Consider the following 18,586-nt stretch of genomic DNA (forward strand, 5'->3'; position numbering starts at 1 on the left):
TGATGTTTAGCTCAAATTTAAGATTCAATCTTTATACTTCAACTTTTTGACATAATTTGGTAACTCATTTTTTTACAATATCATTGATTAGTTTAAATACTTTGTTTTGATTAAAATGTTGATGTAACTTTTACGAGTTATTAATACTATTAAATATTTTAAATTCAAGTCCTTTGCAATACCATTTTTTTGTTACATGGCTACTAAGTGAGTATTTTTTAAAATTTCAAAATGTTAAACCGGCAAATTTAATGGAAGAATTTAATGGTTTTGAAATTTTAATTTTGAAAAATAGATGGACTAAATGTCAAAAATTGAAAGTAAAAATACTAAATTTCAAATATACAAAGAATACAGAGACTTAAAGTATACTTTCATATTCAAATATTTACTCTATAATATGACTAGAGATGCTCATGGGTTAGGCCAGGCCTAACCCAACCAAAATTTTAGGCCCGGGCCTAGCCTAAAAAATAGGTTTAAAATTTTGTCCAAGCTTGGCCAGATAAAAATACTAAATTTAAATCCAATTCTGACCAGTCCATATTAATTTTTATATTATTTTATATAATTTTTTAAAATACAATACATCAAAAGTACTAAGATCATTAAATAAATGTTTCCCAACAAATTGAAAATAAATTAAATATATATATAAATATATTTAAATAATACTAAGATAGGTGTAACTTACCAAGCAAATGCCTTTAAAATAATAACAAAATTAACAATAAAACAAGAGTTATACAACAACAACAACAAAAAAATAGTAGCAATATAACGGTGAAATGATAACAAAATAGTGAAAAAAACAAAAAAATAATAAGAAAAATAAGAAAAAAGAAAATAGTAAAAAAATATTTTTTTTTTTTTTTGCATATTCGAGTAGGGCTCAGGACAAAAAAGCCTTATTTAAGGCCTGACTTATTTTATAAACAAGCTTTATTTTTTTACCCAAACCTATTTTTCGGGTCTATATTTTTATCCAAATCCTTTCAATTTTCAAATCGGGTCAAATAACTCGACCATAAACAACTCTAAGACTCAAAAATAATTAATAATTAATTTAACTCGAAATATTGTAGGATCCATCTTGGGTCTCTAAATAAAAGGTAAGTGGCACACCCACATTTTCTCTTTCTTTCGTTTCTTTTACATTTTAAAAAAGGTTAAGTGTACTTAGTTTTTCTTTATTAGTTTTGTTGCCTTTAATATACTTAGATTGTAAATTTAATTTCTATTCTTTAATTTTTATATTTTTATAGTGTTATTAATTAGTTCAAATAATTAATATTATTAACTTTTGATTAAAAATAACGTAGTTATATATAATTTAAATATTTATGAGTCTTAAGGTTTGATATGTAGCTTTCCATTTATTTTAGGTTTGTAATCCTTTTCGACATTATAAGATATTTGTTAAACTTTTGGTCCTAAACTATATTAAAACTTGATATTTAATTTATATACTTTAATTTTTAATGTAATTCAAATTTCTACTTTTATAATGTCATTAGTTAATTTCGAGTTAGATTAATTATTAATTATTTTTAATAATAGGAAAAATTATTTTATCATAACAATTTCGAAAGGGTGCTTTTAAAAAAACCATAATAAATATTTTCAATGTTATTGTTACATAATTATCAATTAATTTTTTTAATTTCAAAATACAACACCAAAGAATTTAATAGAAAAATTTTAACGATAATAACAACTGGACCAAAATTTTAAATCCCAAAAATAGAAGACCGTATTTCTAAAACTAAAAATAAAAAATTAAATCCAAATATACAAAGTGTATTAGTCTATAAATTCACACAAACAGATATACCTTAACAAAGTATTTTCGGTATTTCAAAGACATAGGAACACATGCTATGGAAATTAATATCCCACCTCTAAAAACGCATATTGAGTAAACTACATTTGCAAGTAGTTAAAATTTTAAAAAATTTACATTCAACTTTAAAAAGTTATAAAATGGGAATTAAACTATTTGAATGTTTCCATTTAAATCGTTGAACTATTTGAAATAATTTATTTAAGTCACTAGGCTATTAAGTTTGTTTTTTTTGAAGTTTAGTTAGTAAGTTTCAAGCGACGATTCAACATCGATACGACGGATCAGTGCACATCAACAAGTAGAAGAAAATATGTTAGATCGAAGTCGATTTGACAGTCAATGTTAGAGATTCGAGAAGAAAACTGAAAACTATTTGGATTTTAATTTGCTATTTTATAAAAAAAAATGAATTATAGAAGAGAAAGAGAATGAAAACTTAAATGACAATTTTTGAATAATTTAATTATATTTTATAATTTTTTAAAGTTTAATGATCAAAATATAAATTTACTAATAATTTAAAGACTTAATTATCCAAACATATTTTAAAAAATATCTTAAGGACTACCATACTTTAGCAAAATTCAGTGTACAAATAAATTTAATATAAATACATAGGAGGGAATCTTGAAGTGACAAATTTCTTCTAAAAATCAACCAACTTCAGCAAGAGTTGGCTTTCTCGATACAAAAGTAGAGATTCTTCCATCTAATCTAACCATGGATTAGTTCCCTTCATTTTTGACTTTCTTTCCCCACCAAGAATCTTGGTTTTACGATAAAAAGATCATCCATATCATGAATTCTTCATAAATAAATAAAAATAAAAACAAACCCAAGCTTCTTTAATGGCTTTCTGCTGCAATCCTGATATTTTTACCTGGATTCAAAACCTTCCTCCAATTACTCAATGGAGAGCAGGTTCCATGTCTATTTTTATATGTTCTTCACCAACTTCATCCCATCCATCACTCAACTTCTCCGTTACCAAAAACCTGGAAAACTCGTCTCTTTCAATCTCCATATTTGCTGATTTCAATCTCCCCGTTCCTCTTTGGGCTTCAAAACCCTTAACCATCAACTCAAAATCCTCGAAATTATTTGATGAAGCAACCATTTCTTGCCTCACAATCAATGTCATCAAAGATGTTCTTAACTACGGTTCAAACAAGAAGAATCCCTTGATTCGATTCCCGAAACTCGAATCTATTTCGGGTTTCAAAGACATCTTCAACCTCGCATTTCTAACACTTGCGCTTCTTATTTGCATATACGAAGCTCCAGCTGATCTCCGGTCAGCTTGTCTCAACAGTTTGAAGAATCAGCTAACTAGTTGTCAATCGAGGGTGGCGTCCAAATCTCTAATGAAACTCTTGGGATCGAACTTAGAGGAGCAATGGATGCGGTCCTTGAACCTCGCGATCACTAATTGGATCGCTGAGATTCAAGCGACTCAACGAGGGCTGGTGATGAAGACGCCATCGCCGTTGTTTTCGTATGCGATTGCGACGTTTGGATTCTGGAAAGTTCAACTGTATTGTCCTGTAATGGCCATGGATTTGGTGAATTCAAGCAATCCTTGTGCTGATGAGAGGCTGCTTTTCTCTCTTAATTACCACCAGCTTGAAGGGGTTATCCAATTTAATTATAAGGTCATTGTGCAAGAGAAGTGGGTCGATGTGATGGTGAACATAGATAACATAAGGTAACTAAATCTGAATTGGGCCGGATCGACCTCCACATCATTGCATATATCGAGATTTGATTATCATTGCATCAAAAGTATTGTTTTCCTTTTGAATACCATTAAATCTAATGCGGTGTTACCATCTTATATACATGTGTGCGTGTGAGTGTAACAGATGTGATATAAAGCGGCTTGTAAATGAGACTCTACTGAACGAACGAGGAGTAGGGGCGGACGACAAGCATTTCCCGTCGAGAATATCGTTGCAGTTAACCCCAACAATCCAGTGCAACGTATTAAGTGTCTCGGTAAGCAAATCGACTGACAATCCGACAAGAGAAATAGGGTTAGAAAGAAGCATAGAGACCTCATTTGATCCTCCAAACACTTTCTTGGGACTCAAAGTATCCGCGGGCGAGACGACAACGGTGAGCATGAAACCATGGAAGTTTGAGCAATCCGTCGATGGCTACAGCGGGACATTGCATTGGTTTCTCCATGACAGTATTGATGGAAGGGAAGTGGTGTCATCGAGACCTTCCAAGTTGTCTCTGATTAATCCCAAGGCTTGGTTCAAAGATCGGTACTCGAGCGTTTATAGGCCTTTCACGAGGCAGGGAGGGGTGATTTTTGCTGGGGATGATTATGGGGAAAGAATTTGGTGGAAAGTTGATAAGAGTGCTATGGGGAAGACAATGGAATGGGAAATTAGAGGATGGATATGGGTTACATATTGGCCTAATAAGCATAGAACATTTTATACTGAAACTAAGAGGTTGGAATTCAGAGAAATCCTTCATTTCAACATTTGTTAGCTCACTAGAATCCCAAATTTAGTTTAATTAAGAATAACATATTGTAGATTTCAAATTCTTCACATTTACAGTTTATGGATTGCAATCTTCTTTGTTGGCAAAGTGACTGTTAACAAACTAAGAAGCTTATTTGTGTATATATTACTACCAATCTCTTTCAATAGCTTATTATCACACAATTTGACTCTTTCAATAGTTTATGTTGTTTTTGTATTAATTTAGGTTTTAGTTAATAATTTGTTAAATCATAATAATGTTTATATATTGAAATAAAATAATACTATTATCAAATAAAATTTATCTAAAATTGTTACAAATAATATCACATCACATCTCACCTCATGATTAAATAAAAAATTGTTATGTGTATTTTAATTTTTTAATGCTGTTGGATAAAAGATTATCATCTCTATTTTTTTCCTCTCATCATCTCATCTCAACGTGAAAAAATAACTTTTATAATTCAGTAGGATAAAGAATAATCTTCTCACTTATTTTCTTTTCTTACTTTTCTTCCCTATATTCAAAATTTATTTTTTCCATTTTCTTCTTTCATCCTTCCATTTTTTCTACGCAATGAAGCGCACTTTGAATCTCCTGCCTAAACCCAACTCTACCAATAGCACAAGCCCCAAGAACCCATTAACCCCCGATGAACATCACCATACATTTTTATCCACCCATCAACTTGAACCACAGACTATAAGAAATATCTGCATCACAAATGCGTTGTTTACCATAACACAAATGATTGCGTCAACCCATTTAGCTTTGAGCTCCCCCGACATTTCAATGAACAGAAGATGTTTTTAGGAATAGGTGGGATGAAAGCACCCAAGACAGTGAAGAGGATGACTTATTTGTCAGTGGTAAGGGAGAAGATTGTGGTGGTTTGGACTTCTCTGTTGAAGTCAAAATGAAAGAGGGTTGTGTCAAGAAGCTTGTGTCCAACAAAGATTATGTCTCGGGTCTCCACCTATCCATCAACACGCTTATAAGTGTCGGGTCCAACTTACACTCTTTACCTAAAGGTTATATGTAAAAAATTGGCTTCTCTCAAATAGAATTCAATCAAGGGTGATGGAGGAACAGTTAAATTACGAATGTTGGTTTGTAAAATTCGATCTTCTACCTATTTAAGGAAAAAATATACAAAATATTAAATTCAAATATAACAAAAAATATAAAAATTATATAACATTAAAATACGATAAGAAATATTATTACCATTTGCAATTAATTGATGGAAATATCGTTTTATCATGACGAATTGTCATTGACAATTTCAAAAAAACTCGAATAATTTGTATTAGAAAAATAATTTAAGAAAATATTGAGATAATTTTAAATAAAATAAATAAATAAAATTGAAAGAGAAAAAAAAATAGTGAATTTAAGTGGGTATTAAGAGAAATTTAAGAGAGAATTAAGAATGCAAAAGAGAGTTAAGATTGAATTGGAAAAAAATTGAAATGGGGCGGGGGCGTTTTAGTAAAAAATTGTTGATCGTTTGGGGTGGGCAAAAGCTATTTAAATAATCGTTGGAAAAGTAGTCGTTTTTTTTAATGGCCTATTCCCGTAATTTTTTTGAAATTCGGCCTATATAAATAATTTCTTTTTCGTCATTTATTGGTAAATTGGTCAAGCTATAGTTGTACTCCCATTTTTATTTAAAAAAAGTACAAATAAGAAGAAAATTGCATGTAAGTCCGACATTAAAGGAATCCTAAGAGTTGGGTTGTGTTTAATATTTTTTCTTACATTTTTCAAAAAAATATTTTTTATTTGGGAAACGATTAGATTGACGGTCAAACCAATTGAATCGGGAATAAATAGTTTGATCAATTCGACAACCGACTCGATTCCCAAAACATTACAATAAGCTAAAATTTTACTTTTCATTTGAGTTGAGATTTACTTTAATTGTTAATGGTAGGAATAATTTAAAGGAACCCTATATTTAAATCGTGGTCTCGTCTTGACAAAAATATTGTCAATATCAAAAGAAATCCATGTTAAAAAATATATTTTGAACTATGCTTAATGAATGTAGTTTAAAATATCATTTTGATTCATTTCTTACAACAATTCAAAACTAAAATGTCATTTTTCATAAAATAAATTTCTCCAATTCTTTTCTAAAATAGTTAGTGATAGATGAACTTCTATAATAATAAAAACTTCAGATAAAACATGAAATTCAAATACCAAAAACAAGTTAGGTAAAAAGAATGATAACAAACATTGCAAAAAAAAAAAGTTATCTAACACTTAAAAAGTGCATTAAAAGAGGAAAACGAATTGTGGGAGAGAGTGTAAAAAATTTAAAAGTTTTAATTTTAATTTTAATTTTAAAGTTTCGCCTATCACAAAATGATTGGTTAACAAATTTTTTATTACTGAGATAATTTGGGTAAGAAAATATAGTTTGGTACTAATTGTGATAAAAAAAAGTTTAGGTACCAATTTGAGAAAAGAGGTATAGTTTTAGTATAATTTTTGATTAAGCCTAGAATTTAATATTTTAAATGAAAATAACAAGTAAAAAATAAAAGGATAATGCCACATTTGGTACATGTGCTTTTAAAAATTATGGTATTTGTATTTTAAAATGTCCAATGTGATAGTTGTACTATTTATATAAGTTTTACTATGGTACATGTACTGTAATAAATTGTCCAATGAGGTACTTATATTTTAAAAATATTCAATGTAGTACCTAAACTATCAATATATGTTTATGGTATCTTGTGTTAACAATGTTAGCAAATTGCTAAACCAACAAGTACAAATTTGACGCATAGAATTTTTTTCTCAACTCATCATGTCTACATGAATAATATAGCATTATGTGAAAAGTTAAATAAAAAAGTTAACCATGAGGTCAGGGTTCAATCCTCAACCATGAAAATGGAACACCCGTGACAAAGAGATTAATCACATCTATCGATGATGGACACCTTGATTTCACCAAAAGTAAATAAAACAAAATAAATAATATATAATTAATAAAAATAAATACTAAACTTACATGAAAATACCTATACTTTCATGGATAATAAAAATTAATTAAAATATTATTTCAAATAAAAATTCTTTGAAGAATATGACCATTTACTTTATGAAAATGAGTTTTTAGCTTATGTAAGTTTAATATTAATTTACTTTTTTATTAGTCATACATTTACCTATTTATTTTTATAATTTAATTTTTATTTAATGCTATATTATTCACGTGAATTTGATTATTTAGAAAAAAATTTACATGTAGAATTCTTATCTACTAGTTTAACAATTCATTAATAGTGTTAACATTAAGTTTTATAATAAAACACATATTAATAATTTATTTTATGTATCACTTTGAATATTTTCAAAATATGAATACTGTATTAGATATATTATGAAAGTACAAATAATATAATAAAACATGAATGAATGTATCAAATATACTATATTAAAGATTTTATGAAAGTGCATGTATCATATATGATATATCCGGAAATAAAATAGAGATAAGTGATATATATATAGAAGGGTTTAAAAATCGATAAAAAGAATAAGATAAAAGTGGGTAAAAAAAATTCCGCCACCGTTCGGCGAGGTTTCAGCTTTGTGCGGAGAAATTGAGGATAATGGCGGACATTTCGAAGCTCTTCTCCTTCTCTTGAAATTACACTCTTTCACCAACTGTTTAGCTAACTAACTTTATTCATTCATTCTTCTCGATTTTGCCCCCCGTTTTTCCCTCTATATTTATTTTTTCTCCAGCTCTCGCTCGCTTTCTGATTGTCGATTTGAAAAAAAATCTCTTCCTCTTCCAATGGAGTCCTCCGCTGTTCTCGGATCATTTCACCGTAACTTTCTTTCTCTCATTTTCTCATTTAAATTTATTTTTGCTTCAGCGTTTGTTTGGTTTTATTGAACAATGAATAGAGAAAAAGAAAGGATAAGATCGTTTACAGATAATAGATGCTTTCAATCGGTGATTTTAGTGTTCTCTATCTGTTTCGGATCTAGTAAATGTGTCCTTTTTTTCCCTTTATTTTGTTTGACCATTTTGTGTAAACTATAGAGCTTGTTCGACCTTGACAAATAAGAAAATAGCTAAACAAAATTCCAGAAACCTGTCATCAATCATTATCAGTTTTTATTTTTTTTCATTTTTGCTGTTAATATCGATTGAGAAAGTTAAGTTAGCCAGCTATTTGAATCTTTATTTTCATAAAAATAGAGTATTTACTGTTGATATTATTTGTTGAAATTTTTTATCCATTTTTTCAGATCATGATAGGTCCCTTCAACAATAATCAATGCTCAAACCAAAAGGAGTAAAAAAGATATCTTTAGGAATTTGTGTGGAAGCTAATTTTGGAAGTTATTTTAGAGATGTCTTATTTTTCAGTTTCCTTATTTAGATAGAAGTATATGATTGGCACATTATCCTATTCTAAAATCTAACCAACCCTCCCTAATTTTGGAAGATTTTGTTTGGAGAAGTTAGAAAGGAGCTTGATCATTGACCGGTTATTGCTAATGTTTAGGTTTAAAAAAATGTAGAAGAGTTCTTTAATTGGAACTGAGAAAAGCGCACCTTTGGATGAAGGCTTGTGTTGTAGGTGCCTACAAATGATGATACCTTATACGAAGTGTGGCTACTATATCCCGTTACGTGTGGTGATGTGGGGGAGACATCCAAAAACCCGGTCATTACAGTTTCAGCAGTTGAATGTTTATTCCTTAGTTCTTTTAGAGTTTTTGACTTCAGATAATTTGCAAGTTAGGTTTCTTCTACTTAAAGATATTGTGATATCCTCGTACTGATAATATGATATATTATTGACTTATTTGATTCTTTGTTGACAACGGTTTCTTATCATTTAGTTTTTAAATTTCTTTACATTAGCAAAGTATGGTTGTGACTTATAAGTAATTTTATGATATTGTGATATCCTCGTACCGATAATATGATATGTTATTGACTTATTTGGTTCTTTGTTGACAACCGTTTCTTATCATGTAGTTTTTAAATTTCTTTACATTAGCAAAGTATGGTTGTGACTTATAAGTAATTTTATGATATTACAATATCCTCGTACCGATAATATGATATATTATTGACTAATTTGGTTCTTTGTTGACAACCGTTTTTTATCATGTAGTTTTTAAATTTCTTTACATTAGCAAAGTATGATTGTGACTTATAAGTAATTTTATGAATATAATTTTTGTATATATGGTTTTATTTTCCATTGAAGCCCGTATGCTGTTCTTAACTTTTAGATTCTGTATGCGCTGTTTCACAAGCACCTTGCTCACTCGAAAGGCCTGGTACTGTTTGTATGTATTCTGGCGGCTGGCCCGCTTCAAGAAAATCATGTCTCTCAGCCTTGATATTTGGCGAGAAGAACCGTTTTCCAAAACAACAAATTGTAACTCTAATATCATGCATGAAGACACCTGAAGCTACTGTAACAGGCAAGTCTAATAGTGAGTTAATATCAAAGGAGGATGAAAATTTTCACTTGATGGTTTCCTTGTTTGCAAAAAATTTGTTAATTATAGTTCAACTGCAAATTAAATCATGGAACTGCTACTGTTGTGTTCAAGCTCTTATTCTCTTCAGACATGTTTGATTTATACTGGTAGCAGAAAGCAAAATCACTTTGTTTTGAATAGCAAAAGCAAAATAAATTTTAAAGTCTTCTGTTATGTGATTACATTACACCCTGGGGAATTTGTCTGTTTTGCATCATAAGATTTAATAACCATTGTTTCCACAGTTCCTTCTGATAGCTCCAAAAAAGGCTCATTGGAGAAGAAAACTTCACCGACTGCAACTTTTCCAAATGGATTTGAGGTGATTATAAAATGTTCAAATTGACTGTCTTTTCTATTCTTGCTTATCATTTCTCACATGTCTATGAAAAGAGTTACTGCGGCAAAAAGATTATTGATAACTATTTACCCTTTTCAGAAATCCATTTATGTTTTAATTTGGTTAATCGTGTTTCTTTTCTTTCCAAACAACTTGATTGATATAGTATAGCTTCGGCATAATAATTTGTATCTGCCTCATTTGGAGCCAAAAATTAGTCTTAGTACCGGTTTGTTTTGACCTTTATTCTCTCTTGTTGGGGATTTGGCAGAGTTTAACAAATTATTTTTAAAACAATACTGATTGATTATTCTATATTTTAAGCATGAATAAAAACACCCGCCTTTCAGGCAATACTTCATGCACCTTACAAAATCTACTAATCTAGTAATTTTATGTATTGGGATTACTTATATCTATCTTTAAGTTGCTGTTGTGTGGTTTCTACCAAGTTTATGATTGTTTTCATCTTGTTAAGTCTTTCTTTTGACTTATTTTTCATCATTCTCTATAGCTTTTGCCCCTAACATATTGATCAAAGAAAAAAATCTGTATTTTGATTATAATTTGCTAGATAATTAACATTTTAATTCCTTAAACTGTCAGGCATTGGTACTGGAGGTATGCGATGAGACTGAGGTTGCTGAGCTGAAAATGAAGGTTGCTACCTTTTCTTTTGTTGTGTGATAGACTTGCATGCTTCTGCTAAACTCAGTCACAACTCACTGTTTAACCTGAAAATTTTCTGTAAAGCTGTGTGTCAGCGCTTATGAGAAAATCACAAGTGATAATAACTTCCATGTTGATCATTGAATGAATGGAATGCAGCATCCTACTGTATTTTTCTAATTGGTTATCGGTTTCATTTTGCTAGATTGGAGACTTTGAAATGCATTTGAAGCGCAATGTTGGTGCCACAAAAGGTCCATTGTCTAACATTTCGCCTACAACAGCTCCACCAATCCCAACTGTACCAATGAATGAATCAGTTGCTGCTGCTCTACCTCCTTCACCACCGAAACCCACTGCAGAGAAGGTTACCCCATTCAAAAATATCAATGTCGGGAAGTCATCCAAGTTAGCTGCCTTGGAAGCTTCTGAATCTAATAACTATGTTCTCGTACCATCTCCCATTGTATGTTTTCTTCTATCAAGTGTAAGGGTTATGTTATATTTTTCTTCTCATGTGGAATACTGTAATGACCTTCACTTTACTGCAGGTTGGCACATTCAGAAGGGGAAGAACAGTTAAAGGAAAGAAGCAACCTCCCATCTGCAAAGAGGTATTATTTTTCTTTCTGAATAGTTGTCTTGTAAAACAACATCCTTTGAAAACAAATAGCATGGAAGCTCTTGTTTTGTTATGTTATGATCGTGTAACTTAAGCCAGATTTTCTTGATCCTCATAAATTGCAATAAAAAAAAAAATACTTACAGGGTGATTTGATCAAAGAAGGACAAGTAATAGGATTCTTGGATCAATTTGGTACCGAACTTCCTGTTAAGGTGAATTCAAATTATTTTCATTTGTTAATTAATAGCTTTTCTAAAGTGTTTAATGGTGTGTGACTGAGATTTTGATTTGTCAAACAGTCGGATGTTGCTGGAGAAGTCTTAAGGCTCCTCTTCAATGATGGAGGTATAAAATTATCTGCATTTCATATTTATTTGTATATCTTAATGTGTAGATTCGTCTCTCTTTATAAAATGTTTACAGTGCTTTTGTTTGATGCAATGCCGAAATGGCTAAAACTAAACCTGGACAATTGCGACAAATGGTTTTATTCTTGAATCTAAAACAAGACTGACATGTGATCGATTGCCTTTGTTTCGGCTGCTTGCGTTGCACAGATGGCGTTGGTTATGGAGACGCTCTTATTGCAGTCTTGCCATCATTCCATCCCATCAATTGATCTCTCCAGCGTATCTATGGTACCTTTTTGCAGAGATTATGTCCTTTTCTCCTCACATTCTTGCATTTGTTCTGTATTTTGATGCCAGCAGGCACAATGTTGATGTAGCTGGTGATATTTGTAATTAATGTTGCCAGTCAGTTAAATTCCCAGGAAATTATGGAATAATTGTTTAAGATCCAGCATAGGCTTATCAATTGTATCAGTTAAACTTTATTATCATCAATTTTTGTATACTAAGCTTTCAGACATTTTTGCAATTATGAGAGAGCCCTGTCTGAGTCTGGTTTGCACCAAAATATATGCTTTAAATTTTGTTTAGGCCTCACCATGTTTATAAATGGATAATTGAAGCCTGTTCAGATTCATTCATCCACCCCCCTCGAACCTAAAAATGGTTGAACATGTATTATATGTTTTTATTTTTATTTTTTAAATTTCTTAAATATGAACAATTAAACATATTTCTGTTATGTTTATTCTATAAGATTATATATTTAATTTTTAAATGATATATGTTTACAATATAATTAGAAACTATTTTAAAAAAATTAATAGAGTAAAACTAATCAAAAGTTGAGTAATATTTTTATTGGAACAAGAAGATCAAACAAATTGTAAAACACCTGTGTCTAAAGGAACTCTCCTCAACAAGAATGAAAAATGCTTCATATATTGACTGTTACACAAGTCAAACGCACACCGACACACAAGTCAAATATATTGAAAAATCTTCTTGGGACATAATCTTAATAAAACGTAAGATTAATCTCGAAACTTGTTATTAAGTAGCTTCATATATTTTCATCTCACTTGTGAAAAATGCTACTTCAAATCTTTATGGCCTTCCTGTCAATATAATATTTTCCAGTTTTGCAATTACCTTTTATTCTACTCGACTACATTAAGATATAACTGCTTACCCACAACTCAACCTTCTTCAACCTCCTTGATGATGTCTCTCTAAAGAGCAATGGAGTCAACCTCCTCGCTATTTTTTTTGGATATATAACATCTCCGTTAAAATAGATTTATTGGCAATTTTCGATACGTTTTTCCCTCTGAATTTCTTTCTAAAATCTTTCAAGTTTTGTGAACCATTAATCATCACTATTGTCCAACTATTAGTTTCTTTTTCCTCTTCTTCTATTACCCATCATGTAACCAGCTTGGTTCTCATTATCCGCAATATTAAATAAGAATATACATGAGACTTATTTTCTTTTATTAGCTTAGCAAACCGATAAAATAAAATAAAAAGTGGAGGAATTTGTAGAAGCTGGAGGTTGTTGGCACATGTGCTGTTGTTGAATTACCAACAAGTCCTAGAATTTAATTTTAATTCACAGTTCATCAAAACAAGCTATGTACATACATCGGACATTCCAAGAATGGCATATTAAGATGCTAAGCTGTCAGACTCAGCTATTAGCTCAAATTACTAAACCCTAACAAATTAAAAAACAACAACAAATAAATACATAAATGCAACGTTTTCGATGTGTGTGTGTGTGTGAAAAGTATCTAATAAGAATGACGAGATCCATCGACTGAAATATAAAAGGAATCAGTCTTGGCTCCCTGACAAATAATTTTGGTTGGCAATTCTGGATAAATTGAACTACTTTTACTCCTTAGAAATCTCATGTTTTTGCCCAGCAGCTTCCCTCGTAACTTATGTTGCTGAATCACTAACACCGACGCTTTGGTCTTCAAATATGGCGAAGCAAGCATGTCGCCCATCACCCCAAGCTCCGGGCACTCGTTCCACTCTCCAAGTCCATGGAGCAGTGGTGAATCTTGGTGGGTTTTCCCTACTAAAATCAAATTATAATGTTCTAGGTTTGAACTCATATACGAAGATAAGCATAACCCATCTGTTAACACCCTTTCTTCATACGTAATACGATCATTTTCCTTGTTAGCTTGTCGATATTCATGGATCACATTGTTGTCGAACTTAAAGTCTTTCGCGTTTTCGTCTCCGGAAACGAGTAAACGGATGATGGTTAGATGAACGCGTTCATGTTTCCCCATTCGGAAGCTGTAAGCTAGCGCTTCCAAGTCATCGGACCCGCTTAGGAAGAGGACGGCGACGTGGAATTTCAACTGGGATGTCCGGACCGACGTGAAACCAGTTAGGATTCCCCTGTCTATAAGGATTCCAACAGAACATGGTGCCTTGTTTAGGACATTGATGTTCAAGTTTTGTATGGGACTACTGGTGGACTCGATCTTCCCACTTATAGCCCATTTCTTGTGGAAAGGCAGGATCAATATGTTGGCACGCTTGTCGATTGCTATACGACAGATATCATCGTGCATTGTCTGAAATTGTGACATTGATGTGTATGATTGAACAGTGGTGCAGCCTTCATTGCGTGCCTCGTACTGGATCAGGGAATTGAGTACTTGGTCTGCCAACAATGGCGTTTCTCCGCGATGCTTGTCAGTCCGTACGAGGACCGGGGTTGATCTTCCCACAAGTTCAATTAGGACCATAGCTGTGACCGCAACGGGGTTCATTTCACTGGCATGGGTTACTTCAAGTATGTTCATTATTGTTGGGATATTTTCAGGGTTATGGATGCAAACCAGGATACGAAACTCTAAATTACTGTTGGAATGATGGATGGTACTCCTCTTTTCTGAAACACATTGCTTCGTCGGATCATACAACATTCGTACCAACGGAGTTATAATCGCGGTCACTACCAATACCGAGACCGTTACCAGTGTAAATGATTGATTCCCGATTTGCTGCAATCGAAAAAACGGACGCTTTAGGTTAACTTAAAGGATGTTAAAATCATTAAGTAGTGAAAACTAAGGGTCTATAACGAACCTTTCCGTCCTTCCAAAGATTGACGAAAGTAAGTTCAACAATGCCTCTTGCGTTTAGAATCAGTGCAAGCACAACTGCTTCTTTGATGGGCAAATTGAAGCAGAGAGCTGGTAATATCACTGCTATAAGCTTGACAACGAAAGTAAAGATGATGATGATCCCGATAATGTAGTAAGTTTCTAAATCAACGTCGAAGACATTTGTTTGCAGGCCGGTGACAGCGCAGTAGGCTGGATAGAAAAAGGCTAACCCGAGAGAAGCTAGCTTGGACGATATAGCTGCGCCTAAAGGCGGTCCGTCAGGCACAGCCAGGCCTAAAAGTAATGGTCCGAAGATGTAATGCTGCCCGATTACCTCGCTAATGAATGCCGACACCATGACTAGGATGAATATAGATGCTATGGTCTTCTCATCAATAGATTTTGGACCCATTGCTTGAGTAAACATCTTCTTTAACTTGGGACGAAGAATTAAAAAGTTGGTGGCTACAAATGCAACTACGGAAAGAAAGGGTGGTAGAAAACTGTAAATATGATGGGAATTGGCTTGTTTGATGGAGAAAAGAATCGAAGTCGTCGAAAAACCGATTAAAAAGGAAAACATGGAGGAAGAGAGAGCAATTCGACCGACATCAGTGTTTATAATCTTGAGCTCGTCTAGCAGTGTAGAAATTACAGGGAAAGCTGTTAAAGATTGAGATGATGCTACAAGTATCAACGAGTTCTGGAGGGAGGTACTCATGGTGACGGACGTCTTTAAGAAAACAGCAAGTCCAATTGAAAGACCCGTCGTAATGATGAGAGCCGAAGCGCCTATAACTGCAGCCATTCGTCCCGGACACACCATCAGGTACGGGTCAATCTTTACTCCAACTTCGAAGAAGAAGAACATAATGCCGAATCCTGAGAACACATCCATTATAGCTCGGCTATGGATCGGGAAAACGGTGTCTGCTACGTCTTGGCTGTGGCCAAGAATTGATGGGCCAAATATCATTCCACCCTGGGTTTTTGGTTAACACAAGTGTTTAGAACCTGATGTTAATTATAAATGTAAGTAAATAAGTATATGATACATTTAAGTAACTTAATGTTAGAATTGAAAAGAAAAATAACATACAAAAATCTGCGAGACTAAGGATGATTGTCCTAAAGGCTTGAAACAAACATTGATGAGAAGTGAGACCGTTGAAATGCTAGAGAGCTGAAACATGAGAAGAGTGGTGGGGCTGACGAGAGGGTTACCACTGAGCCATATACTCTTTGCTGGGATTTTCTTAAATGAGTTGTTTATGCAAAGAATGGTCAGGTTTTTACCAATCTTGATTGCATCATGAGTTAATCCCCCTTCCATGCTTCAATTGCTGCTTCTCGATCAAGGAATCCGATGGAAGAAAGAAATGGGAACTAAGCAGCAAGAATCTAAAGGTACAAAAAGTAGGAGTGGATGGTGAGCCTCTTTTTTTGGAATTCCACAATTTTGATTTGGAGGTTGTCCTTCAAGCTAGGTCACTAAAATAAATGGTTTTCGCTCAACATAATCTATCACTCATCTCTTCTAATTATTCAACCATAGTTCAACATAAGGATGAAAAATAGCCCTTTTAATCACTTCTCTCCCTCTCATTTATCCTTTTTATTTTAAAAAATATCTCAATGGTGATTAAATTTGGAAAAAGTATTTACCAGCTAATTTTATTATTGGAATTTTATTAAATTACGTTTTTACTATTAAAACATTAATTTAATTCTTGTAATAAGACCAAATTTTAATAGAATTCACATTTTACTATTTAAAATATTATTTAATTTTTATTAAACTTCATATTTTAGAAGCTTTTATAGTCCAATTTTTATTATTTGAAATTGAATTGCAAATAAAAATAAAAATTGATATGATCTCTCAAATAGAGGAATTTGTGAGATATTGTAGCCATTAAAGTTACATTAAAATTTGTTCTTCATTTCAAAATGGGAAAAAGGAGTGGTGGCAAACATGTTCGAATGGGTTCAAATTGAGTTTTCTTTAAATTTACATTATTTTGGGTTTAAATGAATTTGGGATCGGACTTTTTTGAGCTTGGTCTTTTTTAGGCTTAAATTTATTATTCTCAAACCCTTTTAAATTCAAATATTTTGTGCTTAGATTATTTTAGATTTGTATTGGTTTAGGTCGAGCAATCTTAGATGGATTTAAATGATTCTAAAGTTTTATAAGTATTTTTATCTCTAATGTAATAACTTGAAAGTTGATTTTTTCTTATCAACTATTTGCTTAGTTGCAACTAATAAAGTAACTACTAATAAGAAAAACGAGATGGACACCAGAACAAAGTCCACATAGTTAAAAAACTTCCTACATCTATGGGACATTGTCAGTGCATAAGGATAAAAAAAATGAATTTATGAGAAATTAGCGAAAGCTTCAAAGTGTATTGTAATAGCCAATTTTGGCCCAAGTCAACAAAAAAAAAAAATAAACCTAAACAAATAATTAAATAGCCCAAAATAAATGTCCACTTACATATTAAACCCAATAGCCCAATCAAAACCCAGCAGGCCCAAATAACCTAAACCCTAGCCTTATTAACACAAAACATTTTCAGCAGAAAAAAAGAAGTGAAGGAACCCTAGCATTGCAGCCGCCGCTCAGCCCCTCATGCGCGCCACCACCGCCACTCGGCTCGCCTATCACCTACATCGCACGCCTCTGACAACCACCTGCAACACGCAAGCAAAAAAGGCACACGCAAGTAGTAGAAGAAACAAGAGCAAAAAGACAAAAAAATAGAAAAGAAAAGTCTTGTAACTTGGCTTTAAAAGCCACAACCTTCTCATTGTAGCTTCTTTTTCTGTTTTTTACAAAAACTTTTTACACACACTAAAAATCAGAAAAGAAATAAAACGAAAGTTTTAAAAGGTTTTGCTTTGTTCTTTTTCTTTTTTTTCTTTCTTTCATTTTCTGTTTATCTTTGTTTTTTATGTTTATTCATTTACTTCCTTCTTTTAAAAAATCTATTTTAATAAAAAAATGCATAGATTTAAAAAAAAAAGAGAGGAAAAGGGCGTACCTGGGTTGCGCTCCACCGCCGTCGTCGGCCAACGGTTGCAACGGACCACCGAGCAGCCTTATAGGCCGGATGTGGAGGAGAGTTTTAAAAGGGAGAGGGAGAGAGTAAAAAAAGAAAAGAAAGAACTCTCTGTTTTTTAAAAAAGGAGTGCAGAAATGAAGAGAAAAAAAAATTGCTTTAATAGAAAGCACAAAAACGGCAGCATTTTGTGTGGCCTTCCTAGGTGCAAAACGACGTCGTTTTGGGAAAGGTTGACCCGAATCCGACCCGTACCCAGGGGGGATCCGCGTGTTTCCCATTATTGGGATATTTATGTGCGAGGTCCCTCCGCCTTTGTGCGCGCTGCAATTTCACCCTTTCTTTTACTTTCTTTATTTTTTTAAAATCTGGCCGGATAATTTTCTTCTGATTTCATTTCAGTCCCTACTGAAATGATTCGAATAAAGGCTGGAAATATTTCCTAGCTAGTCCCTCGTCGTTTCAGCGTGATTCATTTTGGTCCTTGATGGCCTATTTTTCGTTATTTATAATT

General features: G+C 32.4%; 3 protein-coding genes and 1 long non-coding RNA gene across 7 annotated transcripts; 2 read left to right on the forward strand and 2 right to left on the reverse strand.

The window, feature by feature from the left end:
* Positions 1-2,446: 2,446 nt before the first annotated feature.
* Positions 2,447-4,527, forward strand: LOC108485772 (uncharacterized). The gene is made up of 2 exons (XM_017789617.2): positions 2,447-3,551; positions 3,709-4,527. The coding sequence occupies exons 1-2, from the start codon at positions 2,695-2,697 to the stop codon at positions 4,346-4,348; spliced, it is 1,497 nt and encodes a 498-aa protein (XP_017645106.1). The 5' UTR covers positions 2,447-2,694; the 3' UTR covers positions 4,349-4,527.
* Positions 4,528-7,890: 3,363 nt separating this feature from the next.
* LOC108484212 (uncharacterized) lies at positions 7,891-12,438 on the forward strand. 4 transcript variants are annotated; one of them, XM_053029502.1, is made up of 10 exons: positions 7,891-8,205; positions 8,633-9,127; positions 9,632-9,826; positions 10,132-10,208; positions 10,833-10,886; positions 11,101-11,361; positions 11,447-11,509; positions 11,664-11,732; positions 11,820-11,865; positions 12,078-12,438. In XM_053029502.1, exons 3-10 carry the CDS (start codon positions 9,691-9,693, stop codon positions 12,137-12,139), a joined length of 768 nt encoding a protein of 255 aa, XP_052885462.1. In that variant the 5' UTR covers positions 7,891-8,205; positions 8,633-9,127; positions 9,632-9,690; the 3' UTR covers positions 12,140-12,438. The 4 variants fall into 4 exon arrangements, with proteins under 4 accessions (XP_052885462.1, XP_017643407.1, XP_052885461.1 ...); XM_017787918.2 differs by lacking the exon at positions 8,633-9,127; XM_053029501.1 differs by lacking the exon at positions 8,633-9,127 and having other exon boundaries at positions 9,656-9,826.
* Positions 12,439-13,663: 1,225 nt separating this feature from the next.
* On the reverse strand, positions 13,664-16,337 carry LOC108485058 (cation/H(+) antiporter 15-like). Its single transcript, XM_017788918.1, has 3 exons — positions 16,104-16,337; positions 14,985-15,986; positions 13,664-14,899 (listed from the first exon to the last, which is right to left on the reverse strand). Exons 1-3 carry the CDS (start codon positions 16,335-16,337, stop codon positions 13,664-13,666), a joined length of 2,472 nt encoding a protein of 823 aa, XP_017644407.1.
* Positions 16,338-17,460: 1,123 nt separating this feature from the next.
* LOC108485863 (uncharacterized) lies at positions 17,461-18,321 on the reverse strand. The gene is made up of 2 exons (XR_001871371.2): positions 18,055-18,321; positions 17,461-17,704 (listed from the first exon to the last, which is right to left on the reverse strand). It is a non-coding gene; the product is annotated as an uncharacterized LOC108485863 (long non-coding RNA).
* Between the last annotated feature and the right edge of the window lie 265 nt (positions 18,322-18,586).

Source organism: Gossypium arboreum, chromosome 6 (genome assembly GCF_025698485.1).
Source record: "Gossypium arboreum isolate Shixiya-1 chromosome 6, ASM2569848v2, whole genome shotgun sequence".
Taxonomy (NCBI): domain Eukaryota; kingdom Viridiplantae; phylum Streptophyta; class Magnoliopsida; order Malvales; family Malvaceae; genus Gossypium; species Gossypium arboreum.

Coding starts and splice junctions, on each gene's coding strand:
- LOC108485772 (XM_017789617.2), top strand. CDS start 2,695: ATGGCTTTCTGCTGCAATCCTGATATTTTTACCTGGATTCAAAACCTT. Junction 3,552..3,708: donor GTGAACATAGATAACATAAG/GTAACTAAATCT, acceptor TGAGTGTAACAG/ATGTGATATAAAGCGGCTTG.
- LOC108484212 (XM_017787918.2), top strand. CDS start 8,172: ATGGAGTCCTCCGCTGTTCTCGGATCATTTCACC. Junction 10,209..10,832: donor CTTTTCCAAATGGATTTGAG/GTGATTATAAAA, acceptor TTAAACTGTCAG/GCATTGGTACTGGAGGTATG. Junction 11,362..11,446: donor TTCTCGTACCATCTCCCATT/GTATGTTTTCTT, acceptor ACTTTACTGCAG/GTTGGCACATTCAGAAGGGG.
- LOC108485058 (XM_017788918.1), bottom strand. CDS start 16,337: ATGGAAGGGGGATTAACTCATGATGCAATCAAGATTGGTAAAAACCTG. Junction 15,987..16,103: donor CCTTAGTCTCGCAGATTTTT/GTATGTTATTTT, acceptor CCAAAAACCCAG/GGTGGAATGATATTTGGCCC. Junction 14,900..14,984: donor ATCTTTGGAAGGACGGAAAG/GTTCGTTATAGA, acceptor TTTCGATTGCAG/CAAATCGGGAATCAATCATT.